Consider the following 22,500-nt stretch of genomic DNA (forward strand, 5'->3'; position numbering starts at 1 on the left):
TTAAATAAAGCTCAAGAGGAGTGTTAGTAATTTACCCTAAAATTGTTGATGACAATTAAATATTATACAAATTAAAATAAGAAAACTTAATGTAATTATGTTAAAATTATAGCATTTACTATATGTTGTTATGGGAGTCCTTACCTTTTCTCAAAATTTACTTTAATATATAGGAAGAGGGGAGAAAAAAACATATAAGAAGTGATGATTTGATATTAATAAAAATTTATATGTAGTAAAATAATATATATAGTTTAGCTATGCATGCCAAAAAAATATTGAAGCGAAAGGAATTTCAATCTATCAAGTAATTGTTGAATTTCAATTTCAAATGACATTTAACTACCTAAATGTCAACCATCCCATGCCATGATTCTTGATCAAAATTGAATAAGAATTAACATTTTCCTATATATATTTTGATGAACGCATCTCATATATAAAATTGGGATATATATATATATATATCAAGCATTATACAAAAAGTTTTGTTTCACTTATTGATTACATTACACAGGAGGTCACACATCACTTGCCTAGATATAGAAAAGTTTACAATCCAGTTCAAAGTACCTAAAATAAAGATACGATACCTAATAAACTACACATCAAAAAATAAATAAATAAATAAACTAATTTATTCCTAGCAATGCTGTAAAATATTTTACTCTGTCTCCTTCTTCGGTCGAATGATAGCACATTTCACAATAAGCCCACTCTTCCACAGTTCAGTATGATCCTCCAGAGAGAATTCCATCGGTCCAACGTTTTCTGGTGACATTTTAAACTCACCCAACTGGATATCAAACCAACTTTCTAAAGGCTTTTCATTTAGACTTTCATTGCGTGTTAGCTTTTTTGAATTTGGAAGAATGATGGTAAGTTTTAACGAGAAATCTTCATATTTGATCATCCTCACAACAAAAACAATTTCGTAAACTATTCCTGGTGAGAGATCAATTGCCCCATTAAATTGCCCTCTAACATCTAACCAACATACCTGTAATAGCTCAGCCACTTCAATCTCTTCACCACTGCATGCCAAACCGGGCAAATGTTAAAACTGTCCATGTTCATTATAAATAAATAAATAAATCCAGAACCACAAATTTTTGTTTCCTGCACAACTAATATATATATAGATATATACGATTTGCCCATTTCATGAACAAACGTTCTTTGAAGAAGTAACTCACAGTTAGGCCCTATTGCTTTAGGCCATGCCATTGATCCGTCTCATTGATTAAATGTTAAATAGCCTTAAGTCAACATAGCATAACATGACATTAAGTACTTAAGCTATACACATTATTTAACTTACCTTGTCTCCTTCAATGTGGTCCATCGCCAATATTGAGGCTTATCAATCCAACTGATATTAAGTTCTCTTGCAAATAGCACAAAGCAGTTCTTGTTTGACTTCTTGTCGACAAAATACTTCTGCAATAGGCAGTAATGACAACACAAGCATGGATAGCAATAATTAATGACAATAATGTGAAACCCCAAAAAAAAAAAAAAGAAAAAAAAAAGCAATATCATATACGGGTGGCACATATTTTTGGATTTCAAAGTATGAAATATGAAATTATACTGATTCTGCAATAATAGTGTGACTAGTTCATATATGAAATGGGCTTTAAGTAGAACTTGCCAGTTTGCTGGGCTTTAAGTATACTCCAGAGTAGAGCTGCTCACACAGCTTGTCAGGGGAAGACATGTCAATTGATATATTTGCATCTTTCAAAATCGCTAGGAAATTAAGTGGGGGCCTTGTTATTCCTTTTCTTGCTGCAATTTCCTTTGCTTTCCTTGATGAATCTGCCTTGCTGGTTTGTTCAACTTGTTGGATCTCTGAAACCCCATTAGGCACCATCTAGCCACCACTAAAAAGGAAAAGCAAAATTAAGGAAACAATAGTTATAAAAATTATTTTAAAAAGAAAACATAATAAAATCTAAATGCTATTTCAGATTTTAAGGGATAGAAAGAAAGAAACAACCACATACATTCACATCTGGTGCACCATCGATTTGCATAGAGAAAGAGGACCTCCAGAAGGGGGCTTTGTTGATGGGATTCTCTCTTTTATAATATTCTCTTCCTCTTCATTTTGTATGGAAGTTATTTTATTTTATTTTTTGACATGTCCGAAAGATTTCAGATTCTATCATCAACCAAATGGGCTGGACCAGGACATTAATACAAGCAAATTGGAGGCCATGTACACAACGTGACCTCCAATTTGGTGTTTCTGTCCAGCATTGGAATAGCTGCTGGTTGTTGCCATCACATGGCTGTGTTTGAATTGTTAGCTAGTAGCACGTGGGTTCTGATAGTGCATCAAATCTCTTGCATGTGCAAGTGTTTGTTCATTAATGGGTGTAAGTGTTTGTTTATTAAATTTAGTGGGTTCTAATGGTGCATCAAATCTCTTGCATGTGTAGATGTTTTTTTATTAATGGGTGTAAGTGTTTGTTTATTAAATTTAGTGATTTGATGTGAAATGGATGTGAAATCTATTTCCATGTTCAAAATTGGTCCCGAAGAGAGTTTTTAACACTTTTTGATGAGGAAGCCTTTATAACTTCAAAGGAAAAAATATATATAAGAAAATAAAGAATAGACATCATCTAAGGGTAGGTGGCTTAGCCAACCATTTCTACAAATTAAATTCTATATTTAAGCATAAGAAAATTCTGAAAATATAATTTAAGAAGATGAAAGAACAAGAAATAAAATACAAGAAATTAAAGAAACTACATCTAAGGATAGGTGGTTCAACCAACCATTTCTACAAGTTAAATCACATATTTAAGTATAAGAAAATTATGAAAATATAATTTAAGAACATGAAAAAACAAAAAATAAAATACAAGAAATTAAAGAAACTGCATCTAAGGATAGGTGGTTCAACCAATCATTTTTACAAGTTATATCACTTTCTAAAGACGAGAAATAGAAACAAATAAGATGAGAAAATTGCAACTTTGGAGGAAATGATGAATTTTCTAATTTTCAAACTCTCTTCCTAGCACCCTCAAGATTATGGAGTATGTTTTTAAATCTCAACAAGAAAATTCACGTTTTAGCTTTAGTGAAGTTTTGGATGGTATATCAATATATATTAGTGAAAGGTAAGAAAATGGAGGTTTATATCTTGATTTGTATTTTATCTCAATTTTGGCAAAACAAACTCTTTCTTTGTTCAAGGCTTAGACCTCTCTCAAATCAAAAATTTTCAGCACCTTAATCATAGTTCTAATGTTCTTCTTATATAGGCAATTGAAGAAGGTTTTCTTAGTGGAAAAGTGGAAGACAATGACAATGTATAATGGAGCTGGATGGTAAGTGGTGATGGTGGTGTGTGATTACGAAAATGGATGGTGAGTGTTGGTGGTGTGTGATTAGGAAAGTGGATGGTGTGGGAATAGTGATGTGTGATTTACGAAAGTGGATGGTGAGGAGGGATGGTGGGGAGTCCAAATCCTCTGCAGGGTTTTTCCTGCAAGGCATCCTGGTGGAGCTGGGGATCAGGGCCACCAAGCTCCGCTGTACGTGAGCTCTCTTAAGAGGATTGAAAAAGAAAACCCCCAGAAGAATGCAGAAATTAAATTGTATTTTAAAATTAAAAAAAAAATCAAATTATTGCCATTGTAAAATTCTTAGAGCCTGTGGGTGGATTGAGGGATTGGAGGTATAGGGTAATCGGAAGATTGTTTATTAATTTTATTTTATTTTTTTTTATAATGAACCATAAGAAGATATTAATAATTTTTAAATTAATATTAAGTATAAAAATTTAAATAAATTATTAAAAAAATATTTCACATAAAATTTTATAATTAATTTTAATTAAAATCGAAAAGAAAGTATTTTGTATAATTAGTATATCATAAATAATGTAAAAAATTTATATATTTAAGTCTTAAACTAAATTATATAATGGTAAGATAAATTAAATTTTTATTAAATTTGAGTAAAAATTTCATATAATAGTGATATTAGTTTATTATTGACATATGATATCACCGATCAATAGTAAATTAATATATGAAGGGTAAACTTCACATACAAATATAACTAAGACTCTAGTAATTTTTACATACATATGGCGTTGTTTGAGATGATCCATATAAGTGCACTTTCTGGCTAAAAAATAGGGGAAAAAAAATAATTGTTTGAAATAACTTTTTGACTTTTTATGAAAATATGTACATTTTAATATTATAACAAATACCAAAATTATTGTATTACTCCTATGTCCCCTATGCGTATTGACAGTAACGAATGACTTAGCCAGTATGGATTATTTTTTCATTTGTGGTTCAAAAGATATATATATATATATATATGTATAATTTTTTTTTTTTTTTGCTTTTCATTTGTGGTGGCAGGGATAGGTCATGTTTTTTTTTTTTTTCTTTTTTTCTTTTTTTTACTCACTTGTGCAAATGTTTTTTTTTTTCTTTCTTTTCTTTCTAATTATTTTGATTATGTAACAAATTTAAAAATACAATTATAATATTTATTTATTTTTTTCAATTACAATTTATTATTTTTTTTAAGATTTTTTTTTTGTAATTATTATTTTTGCAATTACAATTTATTATTGTTTTTTGCAATTACAATTTATTGCAATATTTGTTGTAGTTGTTGTGACTTTGGTACAACAAATTATTTCCTTGTAATTAATGATATAATAATACAATCACTTTGAGCAACATACATCAGTGTTACACAGCATATAGCGAATATAACACCCGCCACAGCAACAAATGCGCCAGCCTTAACTGTGCACTTGCTGTTGCAGTGCGTATATAATATTCGCTCTTACAGTTGTCATATGGGGATCTGAGTCCCCTAGCTACATGATATCATCAACTTGGGTGTATTCAGGGCGGTCGGGCATTTGCGGCGTAACATACTTGTTGTCGTCTGGGAGATTGTGCATAATCGTGTCAAATTGATTGTGCCAGCATATGAAATTATGTAAATCCATCAACGCACATACGAAGGGCACTTGATCGGAAAATTTTATCTTTGGCATCTTTTGCAAAGCCCCCCACCTTGACTTCCAAGCACCGAATGTCTACTCGATACAACTACGCAAAGACAAATGTGCCTTGCTAAACCGTTTGAACTCGTTCTATGGTATTCGGCTGCGATGGGCATTTTGGTGATAGCGATACCCCTTGTACGGGGCTAGATATTCTGTCTTGTTGTTGTACCTGCTATCGACCAAGCAAATGTAGAACAATATAACTTATAAATATGAAATGGTATTTTTATGAAATCGTTACGACTTTTTCACTTTCGTGTTTACTTTTGCCCTTCATATATTATTGATAAACTATTGTTTACTAACTTATGTTAATAATTGAAATACAAAAATTACAGTAACCCTTCACATAACAAAAATATTCTATTAATTTAATGATGAGATTCCTCGGCAACTTCAAACTTTAAATCGTATGTGGGATCAAATAAAAAAATGTATTGTTCGTACTTGTCTACCCCTTATTTGATTTTTGTTAGCATATACTCCTAAATTTTTGTAGTTCTTATTTGAAAATTGATATAATCTGGTTTTTATTGTACCAAGAAACCTTTTGTTACCATCACCTCTGTGATTAATTTTTTACAGTTTGTCATGTTCATTGTGACGTGGGAATTTCTTACCGGGCGTAGGGTGTGGGAATCGATGTTTAGGCTCGGTTGTTACATAGTGTAACACCCTATTGTCGTGCATGCTCCCATCCCAATTGGCGTACACAAACGTGAAGCACAAATCAAAGTAAAAAATGACAATAATATTTTGCATTGGCACGCCTTTCCGGCCGTAGTATGAGAAGGCGTATTCGTTGGACACACGGGCCATAACATGTGTGTCGTCCAGTGCCCTAATGTAGTCCTAAACAAGTAAAAATTGGTAAATGTAAAATTTTATTGCATATGTTATGAATGACTTCGTTGCACAAAAATTTATACATGATGTCACCTTGAATGGCCGGTACTGCGGCTGGGAGCGTAAATGTGGATAGCCCTCTTATTGGACTTGATTGAGCGCAAGACTCCTACTATGGATTGACGTAAATGGTATCATAACTTGCAAAACCTTGTGGAAATGGCGTGACAATGTCTCTTTTGAGTGTTGGAACCGTTCTTGCAAATTTCTCCATGAAATTCCTTGCAAAACAGAAATGAAAATTGCTACCTTCTCTTCGAGCGGCACCCCATGCTCCCGCTGCGACACTATCAACCCAAAATCGTGTAGAGTGTCGCACAACAACAAGAACACTGCTCAGAGCATACTGACTGCATCTTCAAACCGGCATTGGTGGCCGTTAAACAACTCGTACATCCATAATCGGCCCGACAAGATTGATATATTTCACGGGACTTTGCAGCAATTGTTGTAATAATACATTGTCGCAATGTTCCACGCTTCTACCAAGTTGTAGTCAGTTTGTACAACCATTTCCCACACATCGATTACTTCCTCTAACGGTGAATTTCCATAGATGTTACTGGGACTAGCTTCATCCGCCATGTTACGTATATGATGATGAAAGGGTGACCAACAATGGAGGAAGAGAGAGAGAGAGAGAGAGTGAGAGAGAAGGGCTCTGCCAACCTTGCAAGCAAAAATGAATTTTAAAACCAATGTGAAGGAAAAGATAGGCAGGGACAATAGCATGACAGCCCTACATGAGTTGCCTTGCCGAGGATTTCAATAAAGTGCATAATACAATAAAATTGTTGTACTAATATGAAAAAATATTTTACATTTTTCTGAGATGATATAATTTTTCTCACCACAAAATATAATATTTTTGTACACGACAATAATATTTTGTTCACTTTGAAATATACACATTTTCATTTAGTACAATGATATATAATTTTTTTCACCGTATGGTACACACCATAAATTGAACTGAACACTAATCAGTCAGTAAATTTTCATAAACTAAATACTCATCATTATAGTCTGTAATTCTTATTGAAAATGATTTTGAAAAATATAGTACTCATTACTATTTTGAAAAAATTATTTCGACAATTATTAAAGGCTTGTTTGGTAACCATTTCGTTATCAGTTTTCAGTTTATATTTACAAAAAATTTAAAAACTGTTATAAAAACTTGTTTGATAATTTTTTTTTGTTTATAAATGGTTGTCTCAGTTTATAAATTTCAGGAAAAAACATAAGCTCAAAAAATGAGTTTACGTTGGTTTTTAAACAAAAATTTAAAAATTTGACTAACAAATTTTTTTTCAAATAATTTTTTTTTCAAATAATTTTTTCCAATTAATTTTGTTTTCAATGATAATTGTGTTTAAACTGATTTGGTCCAACTCATTATTTTGGTTTTTGACACGCCATTTTAATCACAGGGTGAGAACAACAATTGGTATTGCAAGGATTTAACATGCTGTGTTTTCACAAAAAAAAAAAAAAAAATTGATTGCGTTTTTCAAATCTATTCCACTAACCAACATATGTTGTGTTTCATGACACAATTTTTCTTCTTGTGTCCTTAACCTTTTGTGTAAACGTAAAAAACCAATTGGCTCTTTTTCCCTGCAAAATTGTTGACCACTTCAATTGACAAATACAGTCCCTATATGAATTGGTAGAAGGTTAAAACATTAACATGCAGGCTATTAAAACTAACCGAAATCCAAAAACAAAACACAATTATTCGGGAACGTCGCAGCATTTTTCGAGGGAAAAAAAAAGTTAATGAAAATAAGATTACAAGCACAACTTCAGTTTCAGTTTTTGTAAAATACAGTAACTATGAGATGGAACAACTCCTTAACACCAACCCCTCATTTTGGATCCATGCGTTGGGCTGGATGGGCCCCTCGAAATCTGGGGCTGCTCGATTCGAAGCCAACTAATTACCGTGTCGTCTGTGGAAAACTACAGCATGATGGCTTGATTTGCCGGGTTGTCCATTAGGGAAACAGTAAAAGATATGAGCGGGTCATCCAAGCCAAGACCGTTCAGGGAGTGCAACCTTGCCAGGCACTTGCCAATCACCTCCGGCGTCAAATGTGGGTAATCATGATGCACTCGAACCTCGCGTTGTTGTGATTTTACTGACGACACAAGGTTTTCCATGCTACTCGCCAACTTCAAAGCTCCATTGCTCTGCCCTTTTTTTTGCAGCCCCTGAATGCTGCCTCCGAATTTCTGTTTCATCGGTCCACCAGTTGGAGTCTGTTCTATAGATGCGTCACATCCCTCAACTGTGTGCTCACTGTTGGCAACAGGTTGAAAAGATGGCAGCCCACTGCTGTCCTCGTAATCTTCTGCATCCATAAAGGAAGGCACGTCATCTGTTGCGACCAGGTCGAAATCAGCGCCGGGTGTCCATGCAAAATTTCCTGTTGTCGTGGCACCTTCGTACACCCTTAGCATAAGTTTCATGTGCTCCAACGGCTTCATTTTGAACTTCATAGCATTCTTTTCAATCTGAATAAAAAAACAAATACACACATGGAAGTGGCAGATAATTATTGTTTCTGGAAATTATTAATGGATATATCATATATTGTTACATTGTAGTTAGTAGACAAAGCTCAACAAGTTTACCTACTAATGTAACAATATTTTGAAACATACTGGGCCCAACAATTGGAAGATTTTATCCACTAACAATATTTTCAAAGATACTAGGACCAACAAGTTTATTGACTAATGTAAAAATATTTTGGAAGACTTGAAAGATCCAACAATTGGCTCACCTAACATTGTTTACTATTGTAACAATATTTTGAGTATTCAAATACTAATAATAATCGCAATTGAAGTTTGACACTCATGTACCACCACACAATAATGTGACTAATCAAATACCAATAATAATTCGAATTAGAGTTTAAAACTCATGTAAAACTAATTTGAATTTTACAAACCTATTTCATTCAAATATTCTATAAACAATTAAAAATGCACACTTCAAACTAGAATTTGAAAACTTATATGTTGCCAATATAAGACCTTAAGGCCTTTCATTCAAAAGGCTAACCAAACACTGATTTGGATCCTATTGCCTAATGAAGTCCACCTTCAAAATCGTGTGTCCGAAGAGCTCTAGTTTATTTTCTTCTTTAAGAACAAAATGGTACTTTTTTTGTTTTATATTACATATCATTATTAAAAAAGCACGAGGAACACTTGGAACACTTGTTTTCGTGGATGACATTCTGATTTATTCGCCTTCAGAGGAAGAGCACGAGGAACACTTGAGAGTGGTGCTTGAGTTGCTTAGAGCCCATAGGCTTTATGCCAAGTTTGGGAAGTGTGAGTTCTGGCTAGGGGAGGTCAAATTCTTAAGCCATGTGATATCCAGGGAAGGGGTGTCTATTGATACATCCAAGGTAGAGGCAATGCAAGATTGGGCACAGCCTAAGAGCGTTTTTGAGATCCGCAATTTTCTAGGATTAGCTGGGTATTACCGCCGGTTTGTGAAGGACTTCTCCAGGTTAGCTTCGCCATTGACTAGGCTGACTCGGAAGGGAATCAAATTTGTGTGGAGTGAGACTTGCGAAAAGTCATTCCAAGAGTTGAAGGTTAGATTGACCACCGCTCCAGTTTTGATTATTCCGAAGAGAGGGTTAGGTTACGCAGTTTATTGTGATGCCTCACGAGAGGGTTTGGGTTGTGTGTTGATGCAAGAGGGGAAAGTGGTAGCTTATGGCTCACATCAGTTGAAAATACACGAGAAGAATTACCCTACACACGACCTAGAGTTAGCAGCAGTGATCTTCGCCTTGAAGATTTGGAGGCACTACCTTTATGGTGAGAGGTTCAAGGTGTTCTCGGACCACAAGAGTTTGAAGTATCTGTTTACATAGAGGGACTTCAATTTGAGGCAGAGGAGATAGATGGAGTTCATTGAGGACTATGATTTTGAGTTGCACTATCACTCGGGAAAGGCCAATGTTGTGGCCGATGCCCTTAGTAGGAAATCCATTAGTGATGTAGCTTGTATAGCCATCCGGGAATGGGAGATATTGGGTACACTTGGCGAGTTTGATTTGTTACTGGGCAAATCTGTTGAGGCTGCGGCCTTGTCTTCTGTTATTGCGCAGCCTACACTTGTGACCCGGGTATTAGAGGCACAGAGAGGTGACCTTGAGGTAGAGTTCTTCCGAGAGAAGATCTCCAGTGGGAAAGTTAAGAAGGGTTTGACGGTATATCCCGACCAGAGTGTGAGATATCGAGACCGTTTGTTTGTGCCGGAGTCTTGCCAAGAGGAAGTACTTCGAGAGTTCCATCATTCGCGCCTTGCGGTGCATCCGGGAGGCACTAAGATGTATCGGGATTTGGGTCGCCAGTTTTGGTGGCAGGGTATGAAGAGAGATGTGGTTGTTTTCGTATCGAAGTGCCTTACTTGCCAGCAAGTGAAGGCCGAGCATCAGAGGCCAGCGGGTTTGTTGCAACTCTTGCCTATTGCCGAATGGAAATGGGAGCATGTCACTATGGACTTCGTTGTAGTTCTTCCGAGGACTCAGCGGGGTAGTGATTCCATTTGGGTGGTTGTAGACTGGTTGACTAAGTCGGCGCATTTCATTCCTATGCGCGTGAGAGATTCGGTAGATCATCTCGCCGACTTGTATATTCGGGACATAGTGAGATTGCACGGGGTCCCAGTGACGATCGTCTCAGATAGAGATCCTCGTTTTACTACTAGGTTGTGGCAGAGTTTGCAGAGTGCCTTGGGCACTAAGTTGACCTTTAGTATGGCTTATCATCCTCAGACTGACGGGCAGTCCGAGCGTACTATTCAGATCCTTGAGGACATGCTTCGAGGTTGTGTCCTTGACTTTAGTGGGATGTGGGAGAGGCACTTTCCCTTGGTGGAGTTTGCCTACAACAACAGTTTTCAGTCTAGCATCGGTATGGCACCATTTGAGGCCTTGTATGGCTGACCGTGTAGGTCTCCAATGTGTTGGGCCGAGGTGGGTGATGCACCTTTGTTGGGTCCGGAGTTGGTTAGGGAGACGACGGAAAAAGTTGAGCTTATCCATAGGAGGCTTGTTACAGCCTAGAGTCGTCAGAAATCTTACGCCGACTGTAAGAGGCGACCTTTGGTATTTGAGGTGGGTGATCATGTCTTTCTGAAGATATCACCTAGGTGGGGATTGATAAGGTTTGAAAAGAGTGGGAAGTTGTCCCCTCGCTTTGTTGGCCCTTTTGAGATCTTTGAGAGGATTGGCGAGGTTGCCTATCGTTTAGCTTTGCCACCGCAGTTGTCCGGAGTGCATGACGTGTTTCATGTGAGTATGCTTCGGAAGTATGAGCCAGATCCATCGCATGTATTGGATTGGACCGACTTAGAGGTTGATGAGGATGCCTCATATGAGGAGAGACCGGTTCGGGTCTTGGATAGGCGGGATCAAGTCTTGCGAGGCAAGACCATTCCCTTGGTAAAAGTCTTATGGAAACATCACGGAGTGGAGGAAGCCACTTGGGAACGTGAGTTGGAGGTCCGAGAGAGATATCCAGATCTATTTATGGATGTTTGAGCATGTATTGTATGATTTGTTGTATTGTTGAACCTTAAGAGTATTGAATATATCTTAGGTTGTAAAACATGGTTTATGTTTTGAGTTAATGGATAGTATTTTGAAAATTGCCTCGAAATGGAAGTTTAATGTAACATTGCATATGTTGGATGTATTGTAAAAATGGAGATATATCATGAATAATGCATGTTGTGGAAAATGTTGTAGAACTTGCCTTAAAACTGGAAGTTGAGATTGACCGGTAATGGGTCGGATTGTTTAATATTATGTGTAATGTTATTGAGAATGGAGAAAACTTGGTTTTGAAAAACTTGTATTTAATTTCGGGGACGAAATTCTTTAAGGGGGGGAGGTTATAGCGATCCCGGTTGTCCCTTTACTGTTCTGTTGTATTCCGGACTCGGTTCCGTGGAGTTGGTAGTTGTATCTATCTTGTTGTCGTCCTTAAATTCCATTTGTTTGAGTTTTAGGATGTGTCGGGCTTGTTTTGAACAGGTGGGTTGAACCTTGGTCTAAAATCTTGTTGCCAGGTTTTTGGTTGTTCCGCTCGAGCGAAGATTGCACATTCCCAGAGTTTCGTGTCCCTGCAAAACTTCTGCAGGTGTGATTTTTACGCTCGAGCGGGTTTCTTTACGCTCGAGCGGTAGCGCTCGAGCGGGTACTCTGGCGCTCGAGCGGGTAGTACTTTTTGGTGTAAGTTCTAGGAGGGGGAAATCTACGCTCGAGCAGACTGGTTTTCGCGCTCGAGCGGATGTACTTTATTCTTGTGTCTTGGTGCTCGGGCAGGACTTCTTGCGCTCGAGTGTACCTAGATTTTTGTTCTTGATGCTCGAGCGTTGTGTTCTCCGCTTGAGCGGGAACGTCGTATATCAGTTGGCAGCTGGGCATTTTAAAATCACTTTTTACATTCTCTCTCTCTCTCTTACTTTCTAAAAAGCTATTTTGAGAGCTCCTCTCTCTAGAAACTCCCTTCTTTCTAGGGTTTGATCTAGTTAGAGTGTTTCACTATTCTCTGGCCTTTGTAAAAAGTGTGTGGATCGTCGAGGGCTCCATTTTGATCCGTGAATCTTTGAGTTTGGAGCACTTTGGTTTTCTTTAACTTCCCCGTTTGAGCTCTAACTTCGAGGTAGGGATATCCTACTCCTTCTCATGAGTTTTGTCTTTGAATTTTAGTATTTTGATGAGTTGGGGGTTGTTGGGTAATTTTGAGGAAGTTTGGGCCTTTGTGTAAATTTTATAAAAGTTGGGGTTTTGTTTATATAAACTTTCATGCATGTTGGGCATAGAGGAATGTGATCAATATTGGTTTATTGGTGAAAATGGAACCTTAGGGTTGTGATGTTAATTATGGGAAATGCTCTAATTACATTGATAAATTAATTGGTTAATTAATTTGAAGAAAAGAGGAATTAAACTGAGAACGTTGAAATGTTGATTATATATCCATTTCGTGCATTTATTTTCAGTATAGAAATAACTGCTTTGGGCTATCGGTGGAGGATAGTCTTGATTGTTGTAGACAATGCATGATGATTAGGCAAACTAAAACTAATCAATTGAGTAAGCCATTGAATATGGTAGTTGGTACAATACAGCACTCAAATGTGTATTGATTGATTTAATTTGTATATGATAATTGTTTATATACATTGTATTGTGTGGGAGGAGAAAGGGGCTGTACTCCACGGTTTATTGGAAGAAAGGGGCTGAACCTCTAAACCGAATCTTGTGACAGTGATACAGCACTACAATGTGTATCAGGTTGCGAATTAGAAGTGTTTTCTTGTGACAGTGATACAACACTAAAATGTGTATCAGGTTGCGAATTTGAAATGTTTGTTTTGATTTGATATAGCACTAAAATGTATATCGTTATCAATTGTGAAGTATAGAAGTGTTTCTATGTTATGTTGATACAGCACCAAAATGTGTATCGCTCGTATAGTATAGAAGTGACTTATGTGTTATTGATACAGCATCACAATGTGTATCCACCACGAATTTTGAAAATGTTTTGAGATGAGTCTTATTCTCATCAAGTTATTTGGCTAAGTTTTAAGCCTTGTTTTCAAACTCAAGGTTGAAAAAGAAATGAGAAATGAAATGTAACATGGACTTAATGTCATGAAATCGGAATATGATATATGTAGATGTACCTGTGTTGACCATCTATCAACTGCTAATCTTTTAGTCATTGTTCATGGCTGGCTTAGTGTATTTCTACTGGGCTGTAGCTCACCCTTTATGGGACATCATTTTCAAGTACAGGTAGCATGCCACCTCCAAGGACATAGTTTGGGAGGCTAGAGGCAGGCAGATTGTTTTGCTTATTTTCTTTTAGTGTATTACATGTAAATTCAAGCCAAGGGCTTTATATGTATTGAGTTAGTACTCTTGCTTTTTGTAACCAAGTGTTAGCTTGGAAAGCTGCAAGCCCGTAAGTTACTTGCTTTTGTTGTTAACATGTAATACTTTTGTAAGGAACTACTCTGATGAATAGAAGAATATTTATCTTTTGTACCAATGCATGTCTATGTTGATGGGTTTTAATGTTATTATTCTGAAGGCGTTACAACAGTGGCCATTGAGTAGTATTGTGGTTTCCGAATTTGGTTAGTGAAGGCAGCCACTATTTTGGTGTCAAACTTCAAAGCATCAATATGAAACTAATAGTTGTTTATGAGTGCAGGTTCACCATACACAAGGTACAAGTACCGTTATGCAATTGTAGATGTCAAGTTGGTGAAATTTAGGCAAACAGGTTCCTATACAATCATTTCAATCAATATACTCTGGAATTAACAAAAAAATTACAAGCATGCCACCATTCAAACAAACAAATAAAAAATTAAAATCTAGTGACCATGTTCGGATATATATAGCACCTAAACTGAAAAGAGTTTAGTAACATTATACAAATAAAGTGCAGTTGTTTAAAAATAATAACTCTGTACTTTGGAAAATATCCCAACAATACTAAAATCCCGATTCAATAAAGTACATTGTAAGAGTTGATATTATTGATGGGCTCATCACAGTTTCAGCAAAAATAACAATAAGGTTTTATACGTATAGCTGAACCCACTTTATGCACATTAAAAGCATCTTCGAAAAAATTTCAAAATCCCTATGGAATTGTGCTTCTAACAAAATTTGTCGTCAAACTTGTAACAAAAATAACAATAATAGTGGTTAAGCCCAATTGCTAGAGTATTACCATTTTCTGATAACATTGGTTAAGCCCAATTGCTTCTTATCATGCCATTGATCAATTTCATTAATTAAACTTTAAGTGACCTTAAAGATAACAATGCATGAAGTTCTAAAGCTATACATATTATTTCACTTACCTTGTCTTCTCATTGGTCCATTTCCAATAATCAGAATGATTACTCCAACATATATCAAGTTTCCTTGCAAATAGCATGAAGCAATTCTTGTTCATCTTCTCGTTGACAAAATCCTTTTGCAGTTGTAGTAACGAAAACATGCATGAATAGCAATACATAATCACAACAATGGAAACAAAAATGAAAAATAAAGATAGCAACTATCCATACTTAAATGTAATAGATAACTGTTCTATTTGTTGCACTAAGAAGAGTACAACCGTAACGCCCTCAAAATAACAACAATAAACCCATCAGATAAGACATGCATTTACATATAAACTAACCACATTCTTTTATTCATTGGAGTTCCATTACACAAGTATTACATGTTAACATCATAAACAAAATGCCCTACGGGCTTACAGCTTTCCAAGTTAACACTTGGTTACAACAAAGAGTACTAACTCGTTTACACATTAAGCCCTTGGCTTGAAGTTACATGTAATACATCAAAAGTTAAGCGACAAAAGTATGCCCGCCTCTAGCCTCCCAGCTATATCCTTGGAGGTGGCATGCTACCTGCACCTGAAAATGATATTCCCATATAGGGTGAGCCACAGCCCAGTAGAAATACACTAAACCAACCATGAACAATGACTAAAATATTAGCAATTGATAGATGGCCAACACTGATACAATCACATAAATCACATATTTATGTCATACAACTTATGAGTCTAAGTTACCTTTCATTTTCCCTTTTTCAACAGATAAGCATGCTAGCTCTATCATCATTTCCACAGATATGTATAAAAAACTATATCTCACATTCAGATAAGCATAAAAGCTATATCCACATTCTCAACAGATATGTATAACAACAATATCCCACATTCACAGATAAGCATATAAGCTGTATCCACACTTTACTAAGATAAGCATATAAGCTCTATCTTCACTTCTCTAGACAAGCATATGAGCTGTATCTACGGAGTTCATCCCCTATCTTCTCCCAACACTATCCGGTTTAGAGGTACATCCTCTATCTTCCCCTAAACCGCGGAGTACATCCCATATCTCCTCCTCTACACATAACGTATATAAACACATTGGTTCTATATACAATCACCCAATACATACAGTTATTGTATTCTATCAACCGTCAAGTTCCATGACACATTTCATTGATTAGTTTCAGTTTGCCTAATCATCATGCATTGTCTACAACAATCACGACTATCCTCCACCGATAGCCCAAAGCAGTTATTTCTAAACAGAAAATAAATACACAAATGGATATTCAATCAACATTTCATTTCCTCATTTCTCACCATTAATTATCCCAATTAATCAAACAATGTAATTAGGTCAATTCCCATAATTAACATTCCAACCCTTAGGTCCCATTCTCATCAATGATTTAACATTTATTCCATTTCTCTATTCCAAACATGCATCTAGGTTTATCATGAACAAAACCCCAACTTTTGTAAAATTACACAAAAGCCCCAAACTTTCACAAAATTACCAAACCAAGCCCAACATCTCAAAATACCAAAATTTAAAGACAAAATCCATAGAGAGGAGCAGGATATCCCTACCTTGAAGTTTTAGCCAAAAAGGAGATGAAGACTCGAAGATCAACGTGCTCCAAATCCAAACTTTTTCAGATTAAATCGAAGCTCTCAACACCCTCTATCTTTTTAACAAAGGCCCTAGGCTAGATTCGCACTCTAGGGAGATCAAATCTTAGAGAGAATATAAGTGTAGAGAGAGAGAGTCTCGGATTTAGGTTTTGCTCAAAGAAAGGAAGTGAAAAAGTGATGTTTAAAACGCTACTGTCCGCTGATATAAAACAAGCTCGCTCGAGCGAAGACTCGGTCGCTCGAGCGACCAGACACAGAAAACTCTCGCTCGAGCCAAGAAGTTCTCGATCGAGCGAAGAAAAACCCAGACCGCTCGAGCGAAGGAAGCTCGCTCGAGCCAAGAAAGGCAACTCTCAGGTCCAGAACCAGACGCAACACTACTCTCGCTCGAGCGACAAACTCCTCGCTCGAGCGAAGGACCAAAAAATCTGGGCAGCAACACTAGGCTCCCAAACACAACCAACCTGTAACAAACCTGCCCAACACATCTTATAACTCAATATACAAAGTAAAGAGGATGTAAACTAGATAATAAACAACAACCAACATCCACAGACACATGTCCGGATCACTCTACAACAAGGGTAAACCCGGGATCGCTATAACCTCTCCCCCTTAAAGAATTTCGCCCCCGAAATTAAGCACAAGTTTTCAAAAAAAACAAGCTTTCCTTCATTTTAGACAATGTTACAATTTAACATTCAACAATTCGACCCATTACCGGTCATCCCATCCCTTTAACAAGAGACATATCACAATATGTAAACAACATATGTATTTTCAACATGCATCAACATTATGCATTATCTTTTCAATTTCACCAATATATTCAACACATATAGTGTCACATTCAACTTCCATATGAGGCAAGTTCTGAAACATACTCCCAATAACCAAAACATTTTCAATGTTTCACAACTTAAGACATATATAAAAGCTCTTAAGTTCAACAAAATGCAAAATTTAAATACAAGATCACATATCAACAAATAAGTCCGGATATTTCTCTCGGACTTCCAATTCACGTTCCCAAGTGGCTTCCTCCACTCCGTGATGTTTCCACAAGACTTTTACCAAAGGAATGGTCTTGCCACGTAGGACCTGGTCCCGCCTATCCAAGACCCGAACCGGTCTCTCCTCATACGAGGCATCCTCATCTACCTCTAAATCAGTCCAATCCAACACATGTGATGGATCTGGCTCATACTTCCGAAGCATACTCACATGAAACACGTCATGCACTCCGGACAACTGCGGCGGTAAGGCTAACAGATAAGCAACCTCACCTATCCTCTCAAGGATCTCAAAAGGACCAATAAACCGAGGGGATAACTTCCCACTCTTCCCAAACCTCATCAGGCCTCGTCTAGGTGATATCTTCAGAAAGACATGATCACCTACCTCAAACGCCAAAGGTCTCCTCCTACGGTCGGCATAACTCTTTTGTCGACTCTGGGCCGTAACAAGTCTCCTACGGATAAGCTCAACTTTCTCCGTCGTCTCCCTAACCAACTCCGGACCCAACAAAGGTGCATCACCCACCTCGGCCCAACACACTGGAGACCTACACGGTCGGCCATACAAGGCCTCAAACGGTGCCATACCGATGCTAGACTGAAAACTGTTATTGTAGGCAAACTCTACCAAGGGCAAGTGCCTCTCCCACGTCCCACTGAAGTCAAGGACACAACCCCGAAGCATATCCTCAAGGATCTGAATAGTACGCTCGGACTGCCCGTCAGTCTGAGGGTGATAAGCCGTACTAAAGGTCAACTTAGTGCCCAAGGCACTCTGCAAACTCTGCCACAACCTAGCAGTAAAACGAGGATCTCTATCTGAGACGATCGTCACTGGGACCCCGTGCAATCTCACTATGTGTAACAGCGCCCGCGGGCCTCATGCTACAGTTCGGACTCAATTTGTGTCACGGTTCTAAATCTGAACCAAAGAGTCCAAATCTGGCAAATCGTTTTGAGAAACAGATTTTTGAAAAAGTAGCGCCAAACATGGACTGCTTTGCCAGATACAGAGTCGCCACCTAAATATTTTTTATGGGAGAATTTAGGAAACCCTGACTCGGTGCCGAAGGCCACATGTCCGTCATCACCGGAGTTGTCTCGGCTCGGGAGCTTGGGTACGATCGGGGAAGGTCAGCTATGAGCACCCCCTTTCGCCCGGTCCGAAGACCGGCCTCTACTAACCGTGATATCCATTTTTGAAAACTTTATGTGTTCTTAAACCAATTGTTAGCCTAGAATTACTATGTTATGCGCGCAGCAAACAAGTATAGACCAAATCGCCCAAATTGGAACAAAACATTTCATGTTTGTTTTGAAAATGGTTTGCTACTCGCAAGTAGGCTAAAATGCAGATTTTGCCACCCTCAAGTGGGCTTTTAGAAAAGATGATTTTGCCACTATCTAGTGGGCTTAAAACTCACAGTTTTAATGCATTATTGCAATTTAGGTAATTCAACCTCCACCCACAGGCATTTCAAACAGTTTAACACATAAGCATTTAGCCGCATGGCAAGCATACTGTCATGTTAACATTCACACACATGCGAGATGCTAAAGCATAAATACTTACATCGTACTCCGTGCCAAAACAGTAAACTAGTTAGCAAAACATGCGTGTCCTAGTTCATGCTAAATTGTCTAATGCAACACATACAGGATGCAATTAGATGGGCTCGGCTAATCTTAAACATGGCATGTGAAATGCAATCAACTATCACATAGTCAATTTTTGAATTGAAGTACAAATGCAGTTAGCGTGATGTACCGAGCCCAATGCATGCAATACAAATGCATGGATGCACGCATGCATAGCATAAGGTATGCTAAAATAAATGTGCCCTAATCTACCATCATAAGCAGGTAAATAAAAGGGAAGAAAGAAGTGGGGTTGGAAGACATACATCACACGCACGCACACTTATTACAAATATGCCCTCGCTCGGAGGGACCAAATAAATATTACAAATTAATTAACTACGCAAGCTAATTAAATATTACAAATTAATTAATTAATTAACAAATTAACTAATCTAGGAAAACAGGTAAACCGCCTCGGGAAATGCGCCGCCATGCATAGGCTGCCTCTGTTTTCTTTCCTCTGCTCCTCTGAAGGCTACCAAAACCTCAGGACTGCTTCCTTGGACACTGAGGAGTGCCACCGGCTGAGTAGAATTGCCACCGGCAGTGTGGTGTAGTCACCGGCACAAGATGAATCCATCGGCTGCTTGTTTACTGCCGGTCGGAAATATATACTGCTGGTCGGCAAGGAATGTCTGCAGAACCTGCAATTGATAGCAACAGAGTGCAAAGCAAAGCATGGCAGCACAATTCAAGGCATATATGCACCATTCATGTCCCTTATCATGGTAATGACTCAAAGGGGCATGTGCCTCGATTCTCGGACCACCAATCGCGCATTTCCATGCATGATGGCCCAAGGAATCAAGTATGCAACTTTCATGTCAAATGAAATGCAAACCAATCAAACAAACTAAAGCCCAACCTCTATCACATGATCAAGAGGCAAGGCATGCATGCCAATGCAATGCAACCTAGGCATACGAGCTAAGGATGCAACATGCCGATACAAGCAAACATGCAAGGTGAGCATGCAAATAAGCAAGGGATGGTCTTAAACATGAATTAGGCAGCTCTAGTTAGGCCCAAAACAGTGGCCAATGGAAGAAGATGAAGTGCCTCGAAATGCGTGCGCACGGGCACGCAAACCGAGGCAATGGCATATGCAATGCAATGGCTAAAATGGCATATAGAATGCAACATGGACTTATACTAACATGAGAGAGCCTCAGCCACACTCACATAAGAGGCCGATGGATGAAAATGAAGTGCCTCGAAATGCGTGCACACGGGCACGCAAACCGAGGCAATGACACATGCAATGCAAGGGCTAAAATGGCATATAGAATGCAACATGGACTTATACTAACATGAGAGAGCCTCAGCCACACTCACATGAGAGGCCGGTGAATGAAAATGGAGTGCCTCGAAATGCGTGCACACGGGCACGCAAACCGAGGCAATGGCATACGCAATGCAATGGCATGGAAATGATATGCAAACATGCCAATGGGATTTCAGCAGCAAAATGAGGGGGAAAACAGCCCCGAAATGAGGCGAAAACACAACCGATACATGGAATAGTCCCGAAACATGGACTTTTGGCACCCGAAATGGCTTACAGCTATACAAAGCATGCACAATATGGACATGGAGCATGAAGACAGAAGCAAAACAGCTTCAAAATAAGCATTTTTATAGTACAAGTCATGGCCAAACAACAAGCAAAGATAGGGCAACAATGGCATGCAAAAATGGCCCTAAACATGAGATTATGAAGCAACTCACAGCTTCTGTCCCCAAACATGTTAGGGCCCTTCAACAACATTGAAGAGGGGCCAAAAATAAGACTATTTACAGTTTATGGAAGCCCCAAAAACAGTATACAAATATATTAGAAATGCAATGCAAAAATGAGGCTCAAAAGTGGCTATAACATGAGGTATACAAAACATCCACCAAACAAGAAAATGCCCTTAATAAAACATGTTCAGGAGGTCAAAATAAAGCCACTTTTAGTTCGGACCAAGGTCCAAAAACAGCAATATCAGGGGCTGCCAAGACATACAAAAATGGGACCAAAAAGAGGATATAAAGGGAAGTACAACATGGAAGTCCCAAACAGAGTTTAGCCCTTCTTCAATGTTGAAGAGGGGCTCAAAATAAGCCTATTTTCAGTTTACATCAGGCTCTAAAACAGATCACACACAAGCCAAGAATTCTATGCAAGATTATGGCATTCAAGGAGGATAATGAAGCAAGTGCAAGAGGGGGGGCTCAAACAGTGTTGAGCCCTTCAACAAACATGTAGAATAGCGCAAAATAAGGCCACTTTCAGTTTTGGCCGGAGCTCAAATATACCAGAAACTATGGCTTAGATATGATGCAAGAAAAGGCTAGAAAAAAGGGAATGAAGACTTACCCTTGAAGAGCAGCCATGCAGCAGCCTTTGATCCAAGAAAAGGAGCTCTTGACCTCTGAAAATTAGCCTCAAATGGCTGGAATGGAGGATGGAGGCCTTGTGCTATGGGTTGGTGTGTAAATGGCCAAGGATAATGGACTTTTTTGAGCTTGGAAGAGGAGGGTTCAATGTATAGATATAGGGTTGTATCTATATGGTGCCTCAGCTGGTTTTTTTCTTCTAACCTAGTATAAGGAAGAGGAGAGCTTCCTATATAGGCAAAACAAAGTGTAAAGCTTCTTGAGGAAGCTAAACAAGGGTGCATATCCTCCATACACGTGTATGGAGGATCCATTCTGTGCCCTCCAGCTGGCACAGCTGGCATACACTCAATCTGCAGAATGCTCCGGAAGGTCGTCGGCTAGCAAAAAAGGCCGGTCGGCTACTTTAACCTGCCGGTCGGCACAATAAATTGCCGGTCGGCACAATAAATTGCCGGCCGGAAAAAACAGAGTGCCGATGGGTAGCCGGTGAGGTCAAAAAAGTGCCGGTTAGTGTCCAAATTGAAGCCCCGGAAGTTAGGTTTCCAATGGCGCAAACCTTGCATTAAAATTCCTTCTGTGCAAAAAGTTATGCCCTTTTTCGTGAAGCCGCGCAGATTCGATCCAACCGGGATGATACCCGACTTCAACTGATCATATCTCCCCCACCCGGACTTGGTTCTAGGAGATTCTTGAGTGCAAAATGAAACCCCGGAAGTAAGCTTTCCGACGGTGGTGACCTCATAACTGAACTCCAAGTGTATAGATAGATAAGCCCGATTCAGCGAGGGCTGCTCGACTCGCTTCTACCCGGATTCATGCCGAACTTCTCCCAAATTAGTTTTCTCCTCTCCTTTCCTCTCTTCTTCAACTCCAAACTCCTAAACAAAGTGTTTTGAAGGATTTGCCTCTCTCCTTGCCGAAGAAACTGAACAT

The 22,500-nt window shown here is 38.2% G+C and overlaps 1 protein-coding gene across 2 annotated transcripts; it reads right to left on the reverse strand.

Annotated features, from left to right (window-relative positions):
* Window positions 1–436: 436 nt before the first annotated feature.
* LOC114265795 (protein PHLOEM PROTEIN 2-LIKE A1) lies at window positions 437–2,217 on the reverse strand. 2 transcript variants are annotated; one of them, XM_028206627.2, is made up of 4 exons: window positions 2,010–2,217; window positions 1,655–1,876; window positions 1,322–1,440; window positions 437–1,034 (listed from the first exon to the last, which is right to left on the reverse strand). In XM_028206627.2, the coding sequence occupies exons 1-4, from the start codon at window positions 2,037–2,039 to the stop codon at window positions 665–667; spliced, it is 741 nt and encodes a 246-aa protein (XP_028062428.2). In that variant the 5' UTR covers window positions 2,040–2,217; the 3' UTR covers window positions 437–664. The 2 variants fall into 2 exon arrangements, with proteins under 2 accessions (XP_028062428.2, XP_028062429.2); XM_028206628.2 differs by having other exon boundaries at window positions 1,655–1,886; window positions 2,010–2,215.
* Between the last annotated feature and the right edge of the window lie 20,283 nt (window positions 2,218–22,500).

Source organism: Camellia sinensis, chromosome 3, assembly GCF_055761805.1.
Source record: "Camellia sinensis isolate YWXY chromosome 3, ASM5576180v1, whole genome shotgun sequence".
In the NCBI taxonomy this organism is placed as follows: domain Eukaryota; kingdom Viridiplantae; phylum Streptophyta; class Magnoliopsida; order Ericales; family Theaceae; genus Camellia; species Camellia sinensis.

What these genes read in the sequence shown, in the direction of transcription:
- LOC114265795 (XM_028206627.2), bottom strand. Translation starts at nt 2,039, where the DNA reads ATGCAAATCGATGGTGCACCAGATGTGAAT. An exon ending in ACTTAAAGCCCAGCAAACTG is followed by an intron (nt 1,441 to 1,654) that starts GCAAGTTCTACT and finishes TGCCTATTGCAG; the next exon opens with AAGTATTTTGTCGACAAGAA. An exon ending in ACCACATTGAAGGAGACAAG is followed by an intron (nt 1,035 to 1,321) that starts GTAAGTTAAATA and finishes TTTGGCATGCAG; the next exon opens with TGGTGAAGAGATTGAAGTGG.